Here is a 20,688-nt window from a genome sequence, read left to right as displayed (position 1 = left end):
GCAGAGATATAGGCAGAGGGAGAAGGAGGCTCCATGCAGGGAGCCTGATGTGGGACTCGATCCCAGGACTCCAGGATCACACTCTGGGCCAAAGGCAGGCGCTAAACCACTGAGCCACCCATGGATCCCCGAGAAAATAAATATTTAAAAGGCAAATGGAACCCAGACTAAAGATAAAGAAAACCTGGTATTTGATAAAAACTACAGGCTTCTATTAGAGCATTTCTAACTGATATTTCCCCCACAAAAATACAGATAATACCATCAAGAACTTCAAGGAAAACCTCCCAGTTGCTGGAAATATTAATATCTTCTTCATAAATATGATAATCCAAAAAGACAGTGCCAGGATTCTTCCATGTTTTTTTCCTTAGACGAAATCTACGAACATGATAAGACATTTTAAATTACTGTATTTTGAGATTCTTAACCTAAAAAAAATGACATGAATCTGACATTAAGGAAAAATGAACTATGTTTAAATACAATAGTATTTATTCACTAAAATTTGGGGAAAATATAATAAGATACTCCTTAAATGTCAAATTTAGTATGCCAGAGGAAGTCCAAACAAATTCTAATAGTTTTGCTTAGTTCTATTAAAAATTAATCAATAGTACTGAAATTCTGAATAGTTCAGGAATTTTTAATTCTAGTTTTAGAAAATTATACCACTCCATCCACACCAACTGACCACACACAGTCTTCCTTCCAATTGCTGAGGACACTAATTTTACTTTACCTGTCAATACTGAGCTCTAAACCACACTGCTCCCTGAGTTGAGGAATTAATTCCTCTTTTGATTGCCGTACAGTCATTCCTTTAGCAAACACAGCATCTAGCAGAAACTTGCATGGCTAGGAATATAATCATCAGAGAACTGAATTACACATTCAAATAGGGATATATGAGATATCTTATTTGCACTTTATAGTGTAACAATTACAGGCCTGAGTTTAGGAGTCTATCTTCCTAGGTTCAAATCTTGGCTCCACTTCTTACTAACACTGCTATCTTGGCCAAGTTTACTCAACATTTCTGTGCCTCCTTTTTTTCATCTGTAAACTGGGGACAATGTCTTCCTCACAGGGTCATTGGGAAGATTAAATTATGCATTCATATTTCTCTTCTCAAAACAAAATGATCACAATTTTGAAAGTAAAAAGAATCACCTTTATGGACTAAATGAGGGAAATGCAAACTAATTCTCCCAACACATTTATTCATTGTCTCAGAAGGGACACTATCTCTGCAAACCCCAAACTCAAAAGAAACATCCACATATGAGAGATATGACAGGTGCTCAATAAAATATGTTTCCCTTTCTGCATTTTCAGTTACTTGCAGCCAACTGGGGTCCGGAAGCAAAAGATCCTGCTTCTCACAAATCGTTAGAAGGCTCATAATAGCCCAATGCTACACTGTAATAGTCACAGTGCCTACATCATTCACCTCACTGTATCTCATCATACAGGCATTTTATCAAGTCACATCATCACAAGGGTAAATATAGCACAGCAAGATACTTTAAAAAGATATTTTGAGAGACCATATTCACAAAACTTTTATTACAGTATATTGTTGTAACTCTTCTATTTAATTACTGGTATCTGTTAATCTCTTATCATGCCTAACTTCTAACTTAAACTTTATCAAGGTTGGCATGTCTTGGTAAAAGCACAGTATATGTAGGGTGTGGTAGTATCCAGTTTCAGGCATCCACTGGGCAGGGGAGATCTTGGAACACATATCCTCTGGATAAGAGGAGTGGGGCCACTATTATATTTGCTATTTGGTTTTCATACTTGTCTAGGTACTCAATAAGATGTTATAAACATCCTGAAAACAAGGACTTTGCCTTTTTCTGGGTATTTGCCATAGTTTGGTATATACTGTATGACCTTGGGCAAATGACAGAATTTCTTTGTGCCTCAGTTTATCTATAAAATGGGAATAATAAATAGTACTCATGTCATAGCTAACAGACAAGGGTTAAAGGAGTTAACTTCTGCAAGCATACGGTAAATGCTAATAGGTAAATGCTTGCTAAATACAAAAATGACTCTCTGAACACAAAAGGTTCTGTATAAGGACTCTACAGATTAACTGCTATCCTAACTATAAGATAGTGCTAACTGCTATAGCACTACATGATCATATCTAGAAAACAAGTACAAACAATTCCCCCTTTAAAAGCAGGATATTTTTGCTTCACTCCAGCATTTATAATAACACTTTAATGCAGAAGGATGGCAAAAAAATGCTTGAGGGCCACTTCACCTGCTGCCTGTTTTTGGTAAATAAAATTTTATCGGGACATAGCTAATCCCACTGGTTTATGATTGTTTATGTCTACTTTTGTGTTACAGTGGCAGAGATGAGTAGTTTCAACAGAGGCAGTATGGCCTGTACAACTAAAGTATTTTCTGGAAATAATGTGCAGATCTCTGCTTTAAAGAGATAAAAAGAAATGACTAGTAATAAAATCTCTGTACTATTATGTTTGTATTAACTACCAAAAGTGACTTTACAATGCTCTGAAGGGTATTCCTTACCTCTTGTTCATTGACCAGAAGCTGGTACACTTTAACTCTGTATTCTCCTTTTTTAAGTGCTCTCCCCAGTCTAATTGTAATCTATAAATTAAAACATTTTTTTAGATGCATTATGTCAGCAGAATAAACAACCCATTCTCCCCACACAATTTTTGGTCTTCAAAAATTCTCTAGATTATGGACTTTTGAGAACAGGTATATTTTTTACCTCTGATTCCCAGCACCTAGAATAGTAACTGACACACAGTTAACATTTAACAAATGTTTGTTAGATGAATGAGAAACAACAACAACAAAAACAACCACTAAACATAAAAATAAAATGACCCTCTTAGGGTTATGTATTTCACCTTACTTGGAAACAGGGCAAGATGTTCTCAAATCTATCATTTAAAACAGATTCTAATTATTCAAAATTATTTTAATCAACCTTATTGTCATCTGAAAATGATGAAAGTGTCTCATTCAGTCGGACGCTCTCAAACTCTTGATTGCTGGCATACACTCGAAAGACCTTGAAGTGAGAGGACAAAACTCCAACAAAGGGCTCTAAATGTTGTTTGAAAGCAGCCAGAGTAATTCTTTTATCAACATGCACCATCAACCCTAAGTACAAAAAAACCAAAACAAAACAGAAACAAAAATGTAAAAGAAACCTCTGAGAATATAAACAGATTATATGCTTTTTTATTATACTGTAAGCAGAAAATAAAGTACCCCCTTCAATTATTTGACTTTTAGCTAATATACACAACATTGAATGGACAAAAAACATGGACACTGAGCATATGATAGATAAAATCCAACAGCTTCAAATGTTCAGAGACATTTAATTGCTTATTTATTTATTTAGGCTGCTGATTCCAAACCAAACTTCCAGGAATTTGTTTCAACTGCATAGATTTCTAGTTCTACACAGTAATAATGTAGGCCCTGGCTGGGCTCCAACCCTGTCTCTTCTCCTTCCCAACTAGCTATGTGCCATGGAGCAAGCCCCCAGCTTTTGTACATCCACTTCTTCATTTAAACAATGGCACTGCAGTGAGAATTCAATGAGGTAATATGTTTATCATGCTCTTAGCACCGTGCCAGGTATCCAGTAAGTGCCTCAGAAATTGTTAGTAAATCTAGTTCTGGGATTTCTACAAGAATAAAAATGTCAAGACTAGTATACGAAGAGGTCTTTTATTACATGGTTGGACTGTAATAGGAAGAGTAAATGATCACAAACTCCCACCTCTTCAAGCTTCCATATAAGCTCTCTTGGTATTGTATTAGGATTATTTTTGGCAAGCTTTTTTCTTCTAATACTTATTTATCTTTCGTCCTAAGCCACTCATAAACATACTTCTGGAATATTTCTATATACTCTGGTCTTTATATTCTATCTAGTAAAGAGCAACAACTTCACTCATTTTTCTCTTTCTCTTACAATAGGCCATGCAGAATACACAAGCTGCCATGCTGCTGTGGGTCCATAGTTCCTCTGCAGCCATAAGCTGTAAGGCTCTCTCTAGGGTAGGCTTTGGTTTTCTGTGAAATTCACATCTAAAACATGCCTGGTTTATGTTCTCAGGTCATCCCAACTTTCGGGTTGATGAATTTTGAGTGGACTTTTTCAAATAAATTAATGTTCATTTACTGTTTTTCTGGTTATAAGATTCAGATCCGCTACAGAAAAGGTGACAAGTATGAATTAGAATATAAACGTGATGAATTTTGTTATATATGTTTTAGGCAGCATTTAATTTCTTTAAAATGTCCATTTCTAAACTTTAAGGAGTGGCCCCTAAATGTTAATGCAGCTTTTGGCAAATAAGCCTCTATTTATACCACCTAGCAGGTTCCTGAGAGAAGAATATAAGGAAAAATTACTTGATTAGAAATCGTAAGTCAATGGCTGGATTTAGCTTTACCACTTTTGCCTGATAAATGGCTGTCACTATGCCATCCAATGTCCCTGAGCCAGTTTTCTCATGGGACCATTACACAAGTCTCGCTGATTGCTGCTGACAAATGTAGCAAATTCTAAATCATTACTCAAATAATATGCTATTATTGCCATTTTGATTTCTGTGATAACTTGTAGTAATGTATCACGGGAAGACACAAGTGTTGATGTGGTCCAATATGGTGATTAGGACACCAAGTGGTATTGCAGTGAAATGGCCTGGCCTGAATGAATTCCTGGCTCCTCCTTGTACATTAGATTTGTGATTCTGATCTGTACTTCAATTGCCTCTCGTATAGTGGAGACAGGAGTATTTATAACCTCATGTATTTTGGGGTCAGTATAAGTAAAATGCTTAACACAGCCCTGGCCAAAATTGTTGGCTTAACTGATTGGCTATAATTATAATTTAGAGATTACCATCATACCATTTTTCCTATTTACCTCTTCAAACTAAAGAGTTCAGTCTCTTCATGCTGCAACCTCAAAATATCTTTAAGGTTTTTCCTTTTCTTTCCTTTCTTTGATGTATTTCTTGAACAAGGTGGTAACCTCACTTGTACAAAGAATTTTCAAGGCAAATGCACTGCCATTTTTATTACCTTGACCTCCTTGTTTACACCTGAATGCCTGTAGACTGCAACTAGGTCACAGTGGAATAGCATTTTCAGAGAAAGTCTGTAATTACTCCTTTAAACAGTTTCTGGATTATAACAGATAGCTTAAAGACCACCTCTTTGGGGAGCCTGGGTAGCTCCACTGGTTAAGTATCTGCCTTTGGCTCAGATCATGATCCCACAGTCTTGAGCCCTGAGTCAGGCTCTTTGCTCAGTGGGGAGCCTGCTTCTCCTTCTTCTTTCCCCCCCCAACATCACCTCCCCCCGCTTGTGCTCTCTCACATACTCTTCTCTTCCTTAAATACATAAACTCTAAAAACAAAACAAAAAACCCACCTCTTAAGTGTATTTTAGTTGTTACCTAAATTAATTGCTTATACTGTACACAGAATGTCATTTTGTAGGTATCAAATTCTTTGTCTACTATACTTTGCCATTTCATCCCTCTGAAGAATCTGTATTATATTCATTATTCACGTTACCCAGGCACCTACTTTCAGATCACTGAGGAACTGTGATGAACTGGTCTTTCTTAGTACAGACTCCTGAAACACCTGGTTGCTGGCTATCATCCCTACTGCTCTCCCTCTAAACCAGTTTCCATGGTTTTCATTTTTTCTTTTCAAACAAGCATCTGAAAGCTGAAGTAAACTGTAGTAAATGGGTTCTCTTGATCATGTTTACTATTTCAATTAACGCTAGTGAGTTAGTTCACTATGAATTTCCAGAAAAGTGGAATAAGACTCCTCAGACTATAATTCTAAGTATTCTTGTTAAATTCCTAAGGTTGAGACTCTCATGCAGTCAAATATCCAGCATATCATTATAAAACAAACCACTGGAATTTCTAACCTTTTCCTAAAGAGGAGCTGTTTCTAATTTTTCCAATGCCCTTGAAAGGTTGAGGATGGTAAGAAAGCAGAGTAGCTACTAGCTATTTTTTCTTTACTAGGATGTGAGGAAAGTAGGCGACAATGGTAGCAGTTATGAGGTGGAGGAATGCATACCAGGCTTACAATCAGAATACAGGAGCTTGATCCCAGCAGTGTGACCGACTAGCTGTGTCACCTCTGACAAATTAGTGAGTGTGAGCCAGTTTCTTCATCAGTGATAAGTGTCTAACAACATCAATTTCACACAGTTATTGAGAACTACATGAAATAAAGTTAATGAGCCTTATCAAGTAAAAAAAAAGCTACATAGGAAGTTAAAGCATTATTATAGAGTTTCTGCTCCACTGTGGCTCACTAATTCATTATTTTCCCACTTGAGTTTCTGGAAGATATTTATGTATGGGTGTCACATAGTTTCAGTGTTATTTAGAACTAATTAAACACAAATTTATTTATTTTCACAACTGATTTCATAATTTCTACCACTTCCTTTTAAAAGACTAAATTTTGGGACTATAGGCATCATAGCACTTAACTTTTATACTGGTTATTTGTGTGCCTTCACTACCAGATGAAACATAAGGCTGAATCTCTGTCATCTCTACTTCTAAAATCTACATAGGGCCTGGCATATTGAATGGATCCAGGAAAAATTAATTGGGTGGGTGGATGAACAGATGGATAAAGAGTGGGACTCCCTTCCCACTGTTACAAAGGTAATGGAGCAAAGGCATTCAATTCAAAGACTTAAATTCTAGTAATGGTTCTGCTACTTACTAGCTACACATGTACTTTTGGGCAAGTCATTCATCCTCTATGAACTTCAGTTTTCTTATCAGTCAAATGGGGATATCAATGTTTGCTTTAAAACTTTCAGAGAAGCTTCAAGTAAGATCAAACAAGTGTTTTGAAAACTAAAATATAAAAATATAAGGGGTAATATCAATATTTGCATTGTTAAAGACTAATGCAAAGTATTTATTTGAGCTATCCCTTGCAAACCTGAAGAAAAATTTTTTATATTGAACCTGGTTATCTTAATTCTCTGGCTGTTTTTAGTCTCATGTTTTCATAAAAGTTTAATTTTATTTATTTTAAAGTTGGTGTGTTTTTGTTGTTGTTGCTTATCCCAAAGGCCCAAATTGACAGATCTCTTCAATCTTTTTGTGATTATACAATGGAGAATTTCTAGTTTACTTTGCCTGGAGCTTATTTCAAAGTATCAACTTGTTTTTTTTTTCCTACCCCCAAAGTATAAACTTTAAAAAAAAAAAAAGCCCCCTTTTCGACTTTCCCAGATAATTATGGACTATTGAGGGGATGTAGGAAGGGAGTTAGCTGAACTGTGGGATAAAGAAAGGGGATGCACAAATAAAAATTTTTTCCTGGGCAGTGAATATCAGTGACTATCAAATTTCCTAGTGTCTGGTTAAAAAAAAAAAAAAAAAATTCTAGTGTCTGGTTCTTCTTTTTTTTTTTGGTATATCATTTACTTTTTAAGCTATTCCTTAAGTTCATACTTAGTATTTTATCATAATTCTTTGCCTTTAAAAAATTCTTAATTCTTTTATTTTTTTTCACTTATCTTTCCCAGAGCTGTGACATCGCGGTTGTCACAGGTCTGACGTGTTGCAGACATCCAAGAACACTTGCTACTACAACTGCACCGAACATGAAAGCAAAGGCAACAGAGGACCTTCTTAAAATCCAGGAAGTTATGGGTGGTCTTAGAACAAAGTATCTAACTCTTAGCTGATTCTTTTCTCAACTAAAAATTTATATAAACTGAGAAAACAACTGGTGCTGTTTCAAAGAGCCTTTTTCTTTCTAAGTACATACATTTATGTCCTTCCCCAGAACCTTCGTCTGCAGCATAGGGTTCTGCTTTGAAATACATGTACTGTATTTCTCCCCTGCTCTTGCCACTCTCATCGTATTCACTATCAGTTCCAGAGTCTTCTTCTGCTGTATCCCAGGTTTCTTTTTTCCCTTCATTTGCTTTAGTTCTTCTACTACTTGTGATGCTATGAGAATCAAGTCCATTAGCCAAAGGAATCTGAGCATTATCTGCATTGCACAAAGTGTCACTGCTATGACTGGAGCTAAGAATGTCACTGTCCACTGAACTTGTACTCCTGTCATTATTCACATCTGAGTCTGATCGTTCTTCAGACTGAAAATTTTCAGGATCAGAAGTTTGAATGTGCTGTTCAAGTTCTCTATTGTCCACTGATGTTGAAGAGTCCCTCTCATTGAGAGGTGATTCTATGTTTTCAAAGTCACTTGTCTCAGTACTTTTGCTGCTGTCCCCATTATCTCCATCTTGCTGCTGCTGTAGTGACAAGCTTTTGAGTTTTTCAGTGCTTTCTTCTAGAATAGCTTCCACAGACTTTAGGCTCCCCACAGGTCCTTTGACTCTTTCACAGTCATCATCCACATTACCAGAATCGCCCCCAGCTTTCTGGCATGCTGTCCTTTTGGAATAAGATCCTGGGGACTGTTCAGGTAACAAAACAAATAATCTGATCGTATTTGCATGACGATCCAGGAGTTTCCACAAATGGGAATCTGTAAAGGCCATCTGGTAATCCAAAGTCTCAGAACTTTCAACAAACACCTAAACAGTAAGCCAAAAAGTTACATTACATCATTAATTTTAGTGACATTCATTCTCATTCATATCATCTCATTACAAGATAGAGCATAGTAAGTTGTAAAATTTGGGATGAAAACATTTCTAAAGGGAATGTGTATTATTTTAGGAGACTAAATAAAATTAATATTATGTTCATGTCTTTTTAATTAGCCATAAAACTGACAAGACAGTTGGGATGCGCACATGCATACGCAGATTATCTGTTTATACTGAATTGCCCACTTTCAGAATGTTTCTGTATTCCATATCTTGCCCATTACGAAAATAAGCTTAGCACAAATACAGATAGAGGAATGTGTAAAAAACATGTTGGGAATGCAATACCAAAATCCAGATTATAGGGAAAAAAAATCTAATGGACAAATGACTTGATTTCTAGAGTGAAAAAATGGCAAGGAAATAAACACACATAGGGAGATCTTTAGGTTAAAATAGACTTGAGCGGTATATCCTAGACTTTATTTGGATCCTATTTGAACAAAAAAATCTTATCAGAAAAAAATTTTACAAGATATCCAGGGAAATTTGAATACTGACTAGAGATTGCTTGATATTAAGGCATTTCTGTTAATTTTCCAGATGTAATAATATAATTACGGTTATGTTTTTTTTAAAAGTTCTCACCTTTTAGAGATATAATAAAGATTATTTATAAATAAAATATTTCATCTGGGGATGTTTTTCAAATAATCTTAGGGGGAAGTAGGTGGTTAAATATAGATCAAACGGGAGTGGACAACTGTTCAATAAATGCTACAAATCAGGACTATTAGCTGATCATTTAAAGAAGAAATAAAGGGAGATCCCTCCCATTTTTCACCCTAGAATGCTATTAGGATAGATTAGAGATTTTAATGATATGCACACAAACAGTGCATGAAAGTATCCAAAGAAAACAGAGGTAAGTAAAAATTACACATTGGGATTAATATGACAACACTAAATAAGGTTAAATGATATAAAAGTCTCAAGACTGCATTAAGATGAATGAGACTGGAAAAGGCAATAAATAAAACATGACTAACAAGGAAAACTTTGGATGCAATTTATCCAGAGTAAACTGATGGCATTAGGAATAAAATAGGAAAAACAATAAATGACAGAACACATAATGCTATCAAGAGATGAAACAAACAGATCAATGTGAACTTCCTTTTTCTATCAGAGATAAATAAGTAGGCAAAGGAAATTATGTTGGGCGAACTCAAAGTGACAATCCTCTCTAGAGTAGGCATATGTTTGACTTTCACCATGAGGTACTGTTTTAGGGGAGAAGTTCAAGAATGAACAAAATTCACAGAATTCATGATTCAAGAATTAAGAGGACCGGACAGTTGTGGATAGAAATAGTTAGGAAGGCTTCACCAGGAACTAATCTGGGGCTTGAAAAAAAATGGAGGGGGGGGAAGAACACTGCAGGTGGGGGTAGCTCATGAACAAGACAGAGAAGAACCAGCAGGACTGACTGAGAAGGATGGAAAGACGTCTGATCTCACCTGATTACAAAAGAAGGTAATTACTGAGAGAATGGGGGAATTCAACAAGGTAAATTATAGACAAATGGTGGATAGCTCTATAGGCCAGCCTTGTAATATAAAACCTGATTTACTATTATCAGCATAGAAAATAGTAACGAAAAACTAAAAGACATACCTTGTTACTTCTAAAAAACCCTTCAGCTTTCAGGGTCTTACTCGGCACAGTGAGAAGACGCAGATCATTGTAGCAGCGTTCCAGCACTATCCGCATTGTTTCGGCAGGTAAGTGGATGGCCTGTAATGGAAGAGATTTGATTTAAAAAAAAAAAAAGGTCTCACAAGGATAATTCTGCTTGACATGGAAATGTGGACAATGAGATACTGCTGAGTTCTTAAAAATAGAAAGAAAATTCAGAGAAAATAATTTTTGCAGAGGTTTACAAAAACTTTTAAGAATTTATGGAAAAATTTCAGTCCTACACATTAATTATGCTGTACATTAGGTAAACGAAGTATCCCTTACAAATGTATGCTCTGAGACTATTTTTAAGGTAATGATTTTTCACTAAAAATTCAATTCCTCTCATACTTGCACAAAGTAAATGAGGTGATCTGCTTCCAATGAAACAAAAACTGAGAGCAGATATCAAACCAATACCCTGTTTAACTTCTTAACTTTTGATGGGTTATTCTGTATTCTGTGAACAGTTATTAATACTTCCACTAAATCATTTTTCTTCTGTGAAAAATGGCATTAAATTAATAAGTAAAATTTAGTTATTCTAAAATTACATGTCCTTAATTTGAGGTGTCATTATAGGAATTTCACAAGAAATGAGCAGACAAAAAAATTCACATTTTAAAAGCATGATTTGTTTTCAACACAATTACAGATAACTAATTCTTAGGCAGTCTAGTTATACCTTCTCCACTGCACTTCTTGGCAAAATATTTTGAAACTGCCTTTATTCTCTACAGATGTGTTTTTCCCCAACAAATTATTATTATTGTATTAGCTTTTACAGGGAAGGGAACATCACGTGTTTCTTACGCAGTCTACCTCAGAGCTCAAACTCTAGATTAAACTGTAATATAGAGCAAGCACACTAATGTAGTCCTTTTCTGAGAAATTTAATTGTAAAATGTAACTTCAAAACGGGATCTGTCTCCTCCAATTATTACTTAGGCAGAAGAGTTAGAAGTCATTGTTTTGTTAACATAATGATATTTAAAACCCAACTTTTATATAATACTTTATCATTTTTCCCCCACAAACAAAGCATTTATTTGTTCCATTAACATCAACCCTGTTAAAATAGGCATTAAAAAACCCAGATGAGATAACAGACAATACTGCATAAGATGAATGCCTAGAAAGTGGATCAACTTCTTGGCTTGCAATTACTGAACAATTTCCACTACACGAAGGCATCTGAACCTGGGCCTCAAGAACTCTGAACAATTTTAGTTATGTTACCTACAGAGACCAGTATAATCATTTCATTTGCAGTGGACTAGCTTTAGGTCAGGGGAAATTGGAATGTTTTCATCATACTTTTCCAGGTCAAAGATTCTGAATCAGTCTATGTTCTTTATCACTAAGTCACCAAATGTGGCCAATGTTTAATTCACCACCTCCCCTGTCAAATGTGCCCCTCCATATCTATTAATAGTTCATTGCTTCTTCGTGGTGACCCAAGTCTGAAACTTCTCAGGTCATCTGTGCTCCTTCCTGCCTGACTCCAACCAATCACAAGTTTGGCAGATTCACCTTTTATACCATTCTAACAAGCCACACCTTCTCTCATTTTAGTCCTATGCCTTCACCCGAATTATTTCAAGAGCCTCCTCATCTACATTCCTGACTCCTCCCCTCCCTCTATCCATTTGAAATACTAGCCTAGTGTCACTAGACAACCATTCTACAGTAGAGTTCTCATCATACCACCGCTGTACTTTTAGGAAAACAACCTACTTCCTATTGCCTACGTCAAATAGAGCACATCCTTTTGTGTCTACCACTTAAAGACTCTCTGTGAAATAAACTACCTTCTACTTCTAGGCATGTACTTGACAGAGATCTAGCCAAACCCATATGCCATTGCTATGTGCACTTACCTCACACTTCCTGACCTCCATACTTTTGTCAATTGATGTCTTCCCCTTGAAGAGTCCTTCTAACTATACTTGCCTCCTGCTAGTATATATTAATTCCTCTACCTTACTCGAACTATCACATAATGCTTTATACAGAGAGGCCACTAAAAATATTCACTGACCAATTTTAAAACTTACCTTTGAAATAAGTTGTTTGAACTCCGTGACTGTTTGATTTAAGTAAGCACGAACAGTGACAGGAGCTGCTACAGATTCTGCCTTAAGATCAACAACATGAACTTTCACCATCACTTCTGTCACATTTGAAAAACAGAAAAACATAACTGGAGGTTATTTTTAAAACATATTTCATATGAGCACTGCACTTTTAATGTGTTTCCAATAAATGGCAAAGAATGTTTTTCTAATCACCAAGATGGTAAACACACAATGTTATACATGTAATAATACAAGTTAAAACTTCTCTTTCACAGTTTATCATATTACAAACATCTAAAAAAAGAAATAGAAATGAAGCTAATGGAAAAGTTCTCCTATCTCTTTAAAACAACAGTCAAAACATGATTTTTTAAAAGTATATACTTTGTTTCCTTGTAAAACATAACACAGTCAAATTTATGGAGCATATTAAAAACACCCAAAGCTCCAAAATACAGACCCAAACCACAACACTAAATAAATATAACTAGAGAACATAAAACAAATTCTAAAGGGGACACAGCAGCCTACCTGCTTTTGAACAACTTTCATTATACCACTCCAGATCTTGTTCATACTCAAAAACTGCCTCTCCTCAAAATAATACTCTCTACATCCTACAGAAAATTCTACAGAAAAACTGCTTTGGTACATGGTTTTTTTCACTTAAATTCATTTTACAATTTAATCCTATATTCTCCTCTTCTGTTTTCAGATTGTAGATAACTAAACTTTCAGTAACTAGGAAAGCAAACGATCTTCAAACACTACATTGGCTTAAATGTTTTAATTTCTTTTATGAAGTATACATAAATCCTCAGTTTTTTCCCTAAGTTGCTAATTGAAATCAGACAAAATATTCTAAAATTAATTATTTATAAATAAAGAATTCTTTATCAATCCATATTTGGATAGTAAAATCCTAATTTTACAATCCATACTCACATGGAGAGTTCTTGTTAAAAAGTGGTTTTATTCCTGACTTGTGTTACACTTGTAATCATAATTTTTGTTAGCTAGTCCAAAAATCACCTGCAAGGAAATGCTCCAAAGGAACTCTTTATAAACAGAGCAGAGGGCAGCCCTGGTGGCCCAGTGGTTTAGCGCCACCTTCAGCCCAGGGCGTGATCCTGGAGACCTGGGATCGAGTCCCGCGTTAGGCTCCCTGGGTGGAGCCTGCTTCTCCCTCTGCCTGTGTCTGTGCCTCTCTCGCTCTGTGTCTCTCATGAATAAATATTTTTTAAAAAATAAATAGAGCAGAGTCTGACTGATGAAGCCCTTTAGAGAATATGGTACTTAATCTACTTAGAAAAGAGGAGCCCTGATTAGAGAGAGAGAGAGAGAGGAGAGATATGTAGGATCGATCCAAAGAGGAACAGAATTTGAAAGAGTAGAAGGTTTTATAAGTTCAAATTTTAGGAATAAAAGTAGAGAATATAAGTCTGAATTCTGATTAACAATAAATGCAAGGGATTTAGGGTCACAACAACAATAGTAAGAATTCACTAAACGTTTTGATTGTCTTCTATTTGTTACAGTTTACATATAGTGATTATTAGAAGACTTTGGACATGTAACTGTCTTTAGGGACTACTCCTGGTACAGCTAGGGGTGTGGTCATTTGCTTTTAAGATCAGTCTCAAGCAAAGAAAAAAACAACCAAGATATTGAGGAATGTGCTAGATTTTAATGAAAACAAAACAAAAAGCTGAAGTCCCTGGAGAGTATGGAGAAAAATAAAAAGTGTTGGCAGTGATGGCTTATGAAACCACCTCTTCAAGGAGGCCCTGAAAAATAGACTCTACTTCTGAAACTTTATGGGAATATGCTTTTCTTGGACCAGGGTCTCTCCTATAAATAGAGAGGGTTGGGAAACAGGAGGAGAGAAGGGAGTACTAAAAGAGAAAAATCCCACTGAAAATTATAAGCTTAAAAAAAAAAACCCTATTTAAAAAAATTTTGTGTATAGCTCTTTGAAAGTAATCTAGAACCTCATTGGCAAGCTTGTTGCTGACTACTTCCTAACCTATTAAAATTATTCTGCATTTTAAGAACATATAAAATTTAAAATTAAACTCATTTTTAGTAGCAAAAAACCTTCTTATGCAAATTTTAAGTTTAGTACAACTTAAAAATACCATAAAATTCTTTACCTCCAGGTTTATAAGACTGGAAAACTTGATCAGGCTTTCTCGTCTCCAGTAGCAGATCAAACATATATGTTGACTTGACTCCTCCTAGTAGAAGTCCCATTGGTGTATCTTCTTCTCCTTCATATGATCGTTCAAGATAATCATGAAACTCATCATATTTAACAAGGCGACAGCAATCCATGGGTATGACCTCTTCTAAATCCATCATCTAAAAGGAAACAATGCCCAAGAAACAAGAAAAAAATATATACAGTATTTTAGTCTGATGTTTAACTGCACTACCAATAGCTCCTAACAAAATTCATGAATTTATGATTTGCATCAAAGCCAAAGACATCAAAGTTAAAGGCACAATGCCAATGCTATTTTTAAATAATCATTATTTCTTATCCCCCAAATCATACAATTTATGCACCAACAAATTTTAAAGACATATCTGGTTTTAAAGAAAGTTAACATTCTAAACTTTAGATAGATTAAAAATCTATGTGTTATAAGCTACTGCTCTATAATCGCTAAACTGGAACACGGGAGAATCACCAGTGAGAATATGAGGCTTCTGTTTAACCCAACCTGGAGAAGAACTGGCAGCTCACATGTTTGGGTTTAACCATTCTGCTAAGCGCAGGGGAACAGCATGCCTCGGAGAGCCACCACAGAGGCCACAATTTTGGTGTCTCCCATGTACCACTCTGCAACTCCCTTTCCAGATGAGCCTCCAGAGTCCCTATGGTTCAGGGCACAGGAATTTCATCAATTTCTCCCTAGCTCACATCACTGGTAGATGACATACTATGGATGCAACATCTCTTAAGTGAAACATAAATGGCCTGGAGACACATGGGATTACTTCAAAGTATTTTATACTTATTTATGGTCTGTGATTATTATTATTATTATTACTGATTTTTAAGAAAAACAGTAAGCCTTGCGGTGTGTCCCCACTGACCTTTATTCACCCTCAATTCTCCCCAAAGATAGAGCTCTCTTTCTGGTACATAAGATTGACTTATTTCTCTCTTCCATTTGACTATTTATGAACTTTTACTTCTTATTTTTAAGACATTTTTTTCCTTCCTGGATTAAAAACTGCTGGAATACATAAACTACTGTTACTGCTATCACTAATTGTAAAACAGTTTAATTAAGATGTTTCCTCCATTTTAGTCTCATTTGGCTTCACTATTGTTTTGCAAAGATGATACTTAGAGTCCATCACTGTGTTTAAAGGATTTTTACTTTTAATGAGGTAAATCTAGAACCATCCATCCATTTTACTATTTGGTCATTCATTTACTCATCCACATACCCATCCAAATTCTGATTCTTCTGCATACCAGGTAAAGTACTAGAAATGCGATTGTGAGCCAAACCAAAACACTCTTTGCCATTGTAATCACTTATAGTTTAGTAAGGAACAGTGGCATTAATTAGAATAGTCATACAATCAAATATGAATCACACTTTAAGAAACAATGTCAGCTATCTTGTGTACTACCTTTAGTTCTCTCATTGGTTCTACACATAAATTATAAATGAAATGATGTAGTATGCCATTTTTTCCCTAACTAATTAGTTTCAGTTCAGTGATGTTAATATTTATATGGAATGGGCAAAAGATATTTTTGTCAAGTATTACAGATGACATTTAGAACAAGCTGATTAAAGAATGCTTCCTTTTCTAAATGCCTTTCAAAACCCTAATAATTTCCCATTATTCTTAGAATAAATTGCAAACTTCTACTCATACAAAGTCTCTAATTTGATTTCATGCTATTCTATTCTCAGTCAAGCCACTCTGAATATACTGTTCCCTTTTTCAGTTTTCTGATTATGCCAGCCAAGTCCTCATTTCAGTTTTTACACATGCTGTCGTCTCTATTAAAATATTCTTCCCTAACTTTCTGCATAGCTGCTTCCTTCTCCTGGTTAATGTATCAGAAGAAATAATCTGAATATATTACTGATTTACTTTATAGCATCTAAACCATAACATAATTGCAAATTGTGGGGAGGCTCTCAATACATATCTGCTAAATTAATGAAAGGAACAAAAAAATTTTTGTTTCTAACTCTAATTCTTGTTCTACAAAATTGAACTGGCTTTCAGAGTAATGAATTCCTCAAATGCATCTGTTCTATGTTCTATAGAAGAGGTATGAACTACACACTTGAGAGAGACAGATTCTGTAAATGGGCTATGAACATAACTGCAAGTGCTTGCATTACTACTAACTCTAATAATAATTTTGGAAAAAATGTTAATACTGTTATCTGAGATATCGATATAAATAGGACAATTAGACATACCTTATAAGCCATTTCTACTGCCTCTTTTAATGTCTTATCCTTATGAACCTCCAATTTATTTTCCATCATTACTTGTTTCACAGGATGCAAACAGAATAACTTTATCTGGAAAATGGAAAATATCATCATCACCTCAGCAGGTCATCAATCAAAACATAATTCTTTTGTAGACAGCATTTTTATCCTAATAGTCAAAATACAGCAATATTTTAAAGATTTACTTATTTTAGACAGAGTGAGTGAAAGAGAGTGGGCAGGGGGAGGGGCAAAGAGAGAGCGCATCTCCAGCAGACTCCCAGTCAAGTGTAGAGCCCAACAGGGGGCTCAATCTCATGACCCTGAGATCACAACCTAAGCCAAAATTAAGAGTCTGTTGCTTAACTAACCAACCCTCCCAGGAACCCCCAAATATTGTAATTTTTAAAAAACATAATTGAGATCATTCTCTCCTGTGTCTATTTTTCTCAGTAATTGATAGTGACTATGTCTCATTAAAAAAAGAATTAAAAAACATTAATTTTAACAACTGTACATTTCTTGGTAAGCACATATCACAACTTAAATAATCATTCTCCTACTGATATATAGTTAGGTGTTTCAAATTTTTCTCTACTTTGGAAAATATTGTGATGAATGTCCTTGTGGTCAAAGTTTGTATAGCATGTGTGGTTATCTCATTAGGTATTTCCTTAAGAAAATTATATAAAAATATATGAATTTGCTTAAGGCTCTTGATAAATTTTACTCAATTTCTATGCAGTAAGGTTTTTACCAGTTTATTATTCTTGTGGCAGAATGTGATAATGTTCATATCACTGTAACCTTACCAGCACTGAGTATTATCACTACATGTTAGTGTTTATGAACATATAAAACAAAACCATAAGTTACCTCACAGTAATATAGTTGGTTACATTGCTTAATGATGATAGCATAACTGTCTACAGAATCAACTCAATGAATTTGTTATGAGAATTGCAATCAAGCAAAATTCAATAGCACTTTTTAATTCAAAGTAAAATTATGAAATCTAACCTTGCATGTATTGCGCTCAATTTCTCGTTGTCTTTTTTCTTGTTCTTCCAATTCTCTCTCTCTCTGCACCAAGTTTTTAATATGTTCTGGATATTCATCTACTTCTAGAAATTCTATTGTAATAAAAACACGGTAAGACAGAGTCACTGAAAATTGATCTTCCTTTACTTAATTTTGTTCTACTATGTTTCCATAGTATATACTTCTATAACTGCTCTCATCAAAATATATCTCAGTTCCATCAATCTCTCAACTTGGAACATCAGCTTCTTCCAGACAGGGGTAAAGAGGTAGTTGATAATGACATAAGGTTAGGTCTCATATTTTAAAAAGCCATATATTTAATCCATAGTATCTCTTGGCTCCAGGACAACTGTAACATGAAGATTAAGACTTTTAGATTGAAAAAGCCTCTCTGAAACTTGGAAATAAAATCATTTCTAATTTCAAATTGTGCTATCACCATGAAACCATGTGACCCTGGGCAAGTTTACTTGTCCAGACCACAGTTTCTTCAGCTTATTAGCACCTTCAGCACCTATCCCACAGAGTAATTACCTGGAATATAATAAAATGCAATAAATATTGTTGCTGCTGCTGCTATTACAAATGCTATTTGCTTATTATTACTCACTAATACACTCCTCTTTCCTTTGTTCTCAAAGCAATCTTTTAGCTACCTTCTATCCACAAAATTTTATGTAACTCAAAGCATTAAAAGCGACAATATGAGATTATGACACTATTTAATAAAGCCAATGATTACCAGGCATTAAATAGGGATAACAACACATATGTATGTATGTATGTATGTATATAACATATGCATATATAACATATATGTTATATATACATATGCATGTTATATATACATATATGTATATATAAAAATATATATTTTATATATATATATAAATCACATCCCTGTGGAAGGTAAAAATCCACTATTTCTAGAAATGAGCTCTAGGTGTTGTAAAAATACTCCAAATCATACACCGCGCGCCCTCTGGTGCTTCATCACAAAACTACAGCTTAAGGGGAGTAATCAAGGAAAGCTATGTTACTGACCTAATGAAGGGAAACCTGTGGAATGCTGGGTGCTACAGAGAACACACAAACTACAATCCTGGCTCTACCTCCAGGAAGCTATGACTTTGGACAAGTTTATCCGTGGAGTATTATTATTTTATCTGTAAAGTCAGAATGACTACTCTGAAATCTGTTTTGAAATGACTTCTTGTTATAATTTCCTTTTTCACAACCCCATTAATTTTATAGTAAATTATTAAACAGTCACTATATGACAGACTCCAGACTCTGAATTATCACTAGTGAAAAGATAAATTAAGTCCTAAGCCTTGACCAACTGAATTTAAAACATAATGAGTTTACAAAAATGTAAACAAAACATCGCACTACCTAAAATAAATTTTACAGTATGGTAGTTGCTAAACAAGGGAAATATGTTGAAATTAAGGACAATGATTATAACAATTGTGAAAAAAATGTGAGTTAACATACCATTTGTGTATATATCTATAGGTACACTCACACATCCGTACTTATTTGCAATACTGCTTCAGTCAGAAGTTGGCATTAAGAAAAAAGGGAAACTGCGATTTTTTTAATTAAAAATAAAAAAGGAGAAAAAAAGAAAACCTGCATGCTGTGTATACAGGATTATTTCGAGGATTCTCAATATAATTAAAACACAATAAAGGATACATACTAGAATCATAAAACTTTATGTACCCCAAAAGTACCCCAAAAACTTATAATTAAAATAATAGCTAATTTTGAGTTTTTACTATGTACCAGGTGTAACAAAAATATTGTTATCTCATTTAACTTTTCATTACAATCCTATAAAATACTGTAATCCCATTTTACAGATGTGGAAATTAAGATTTAGAAAAATTAAATAACTAGCTCTACGCCATCTAGATGGCAAATTATGACTGTTACACAGGTCTAGGGGTTATCACTGAATATACTTACTGTAAATAAATATCTAATTTTTTAATGTAGAGTTTGTCTCTTAGTGTATTAAAAAACATTTCAACTTTTTTCCAAGTGTTTTTGCCACTTGGTATTATCTCATGACAGTCTTTTAGTTTTTGGCTTTTTTTTTTTTTTTTTTTTAAGATTTTATTTATGTATTCATGAGAGACACACAGAGAGAGGCAGAGACATAGAGAAAGAAGCAGGTTCCCTGGGGGGACTCAACTGTCAGACCCGGGACTAAGGCGGACACTCAACTGTTGAGCCACCCAGGGGTCCCTCATGACAGTCTTTATAATTAATTTTTCTGGGCATAAAAAAACTTAATCATCCTATCATTTAAAAGTAGTTATCAGGGATCCCTGGGTGGCTCAGCGGTTTAGTGCCTGCCTTTGGCCCAGGGCATGATCCAGGAGTCCCGGGATTGAGTCCTGCATTAGGCTCCTAGCATGGAGCCTGCTTCTCCCTCTGCCTGTGTCTCTGCCTCTCTCGCTATCATGAACAGATAAAAATAAAAAAATAAAGATAAAAGTAGTTATCTAAGGTTTGCAAAACTTGCAAGGAGAAATTAGTACAGATTAAAATCAAATAACTGCATATTGACATACTTGCATTTCGTGCTGGATCCTTCAGTCTATATATCAGCATATATGCATTTGTGGAGCTAGTAGAAATATAAAAAAATTAATGTCAACAAAATGGAGATGTAAAGGTTCCATTTC

General features: G+C 34.9%; 1 protein-coding gene across 3 annotated transcripts in view; it reads right to left on the bottom strand.

The window, feature by feature from the left end:
• The window catches only part of USP47 (ubiquitin specific peptidase 47), a 117,839-nt gene that overhangs the window by 7,072 nt on the left and 90,079 nt on the right, over positions 1-20,688 (bottom strand). For all 3 annotated transcript variants that reach the window (XM_038569050.1, XM_038569052.1, XM_038569051.1), the window contains 11 exons: positions 20,575-20,630; positions 17,966-18,078; positions 16,931-17,035; positions 14,621-14,828; positions 12,447-12,562; positions 10,327-10,446; positions 7,857-8,634; positions 2,987-3,162; positions 2,557-2,637; positions 743-858; positions 263-381 (listed from right to left, as the gene is read on the bottom strand). In XM_038569050.1, coding sequence (XP_038424978.1) covers positions 263-381; positions 743-858; positions 2,557-2,637; positions 2,987-3,162; positions 7,857-8,634; positions 10,327-10,446; positions 12,447-12,562; positions 14,621-14,828; positions 16,931-17,035; positions 17,966-18,078; positions 20,575-20,630 — 1,988 coding nt within the window. The remainder of the gene's footprint in view (positions 1-262; positions 382-742; positions 859-2,556; positions 2,638-2,986; positions 3,163-7,856; positions 8,635-10,326; positions 10,447-12,446; positions 12,563-14,620; positions 14,829-16,930; positions 17,036-17,965; positions 18,079-20,574; positions 20,631-20,688) is intronic.

This window comes from Canis lupus, chromosome 21 (genome assembly GCF_011100685.1).
Source record: "Canis lupus familiaris isolate Mischka breed German Shepherd chromosome 21, alternate assembly UU_Cfam_GSD_1.0, whole genome shotgun sequence".
Taxonomy (NCBI): Eukaryota; Metazoa; Chordata; class Mammalia; order Carnivora; family Canidae; genus Canis; species Canis lupus.
This window is presented reverse-complemented; position numbering and strand designations above follow the sequence as displayed.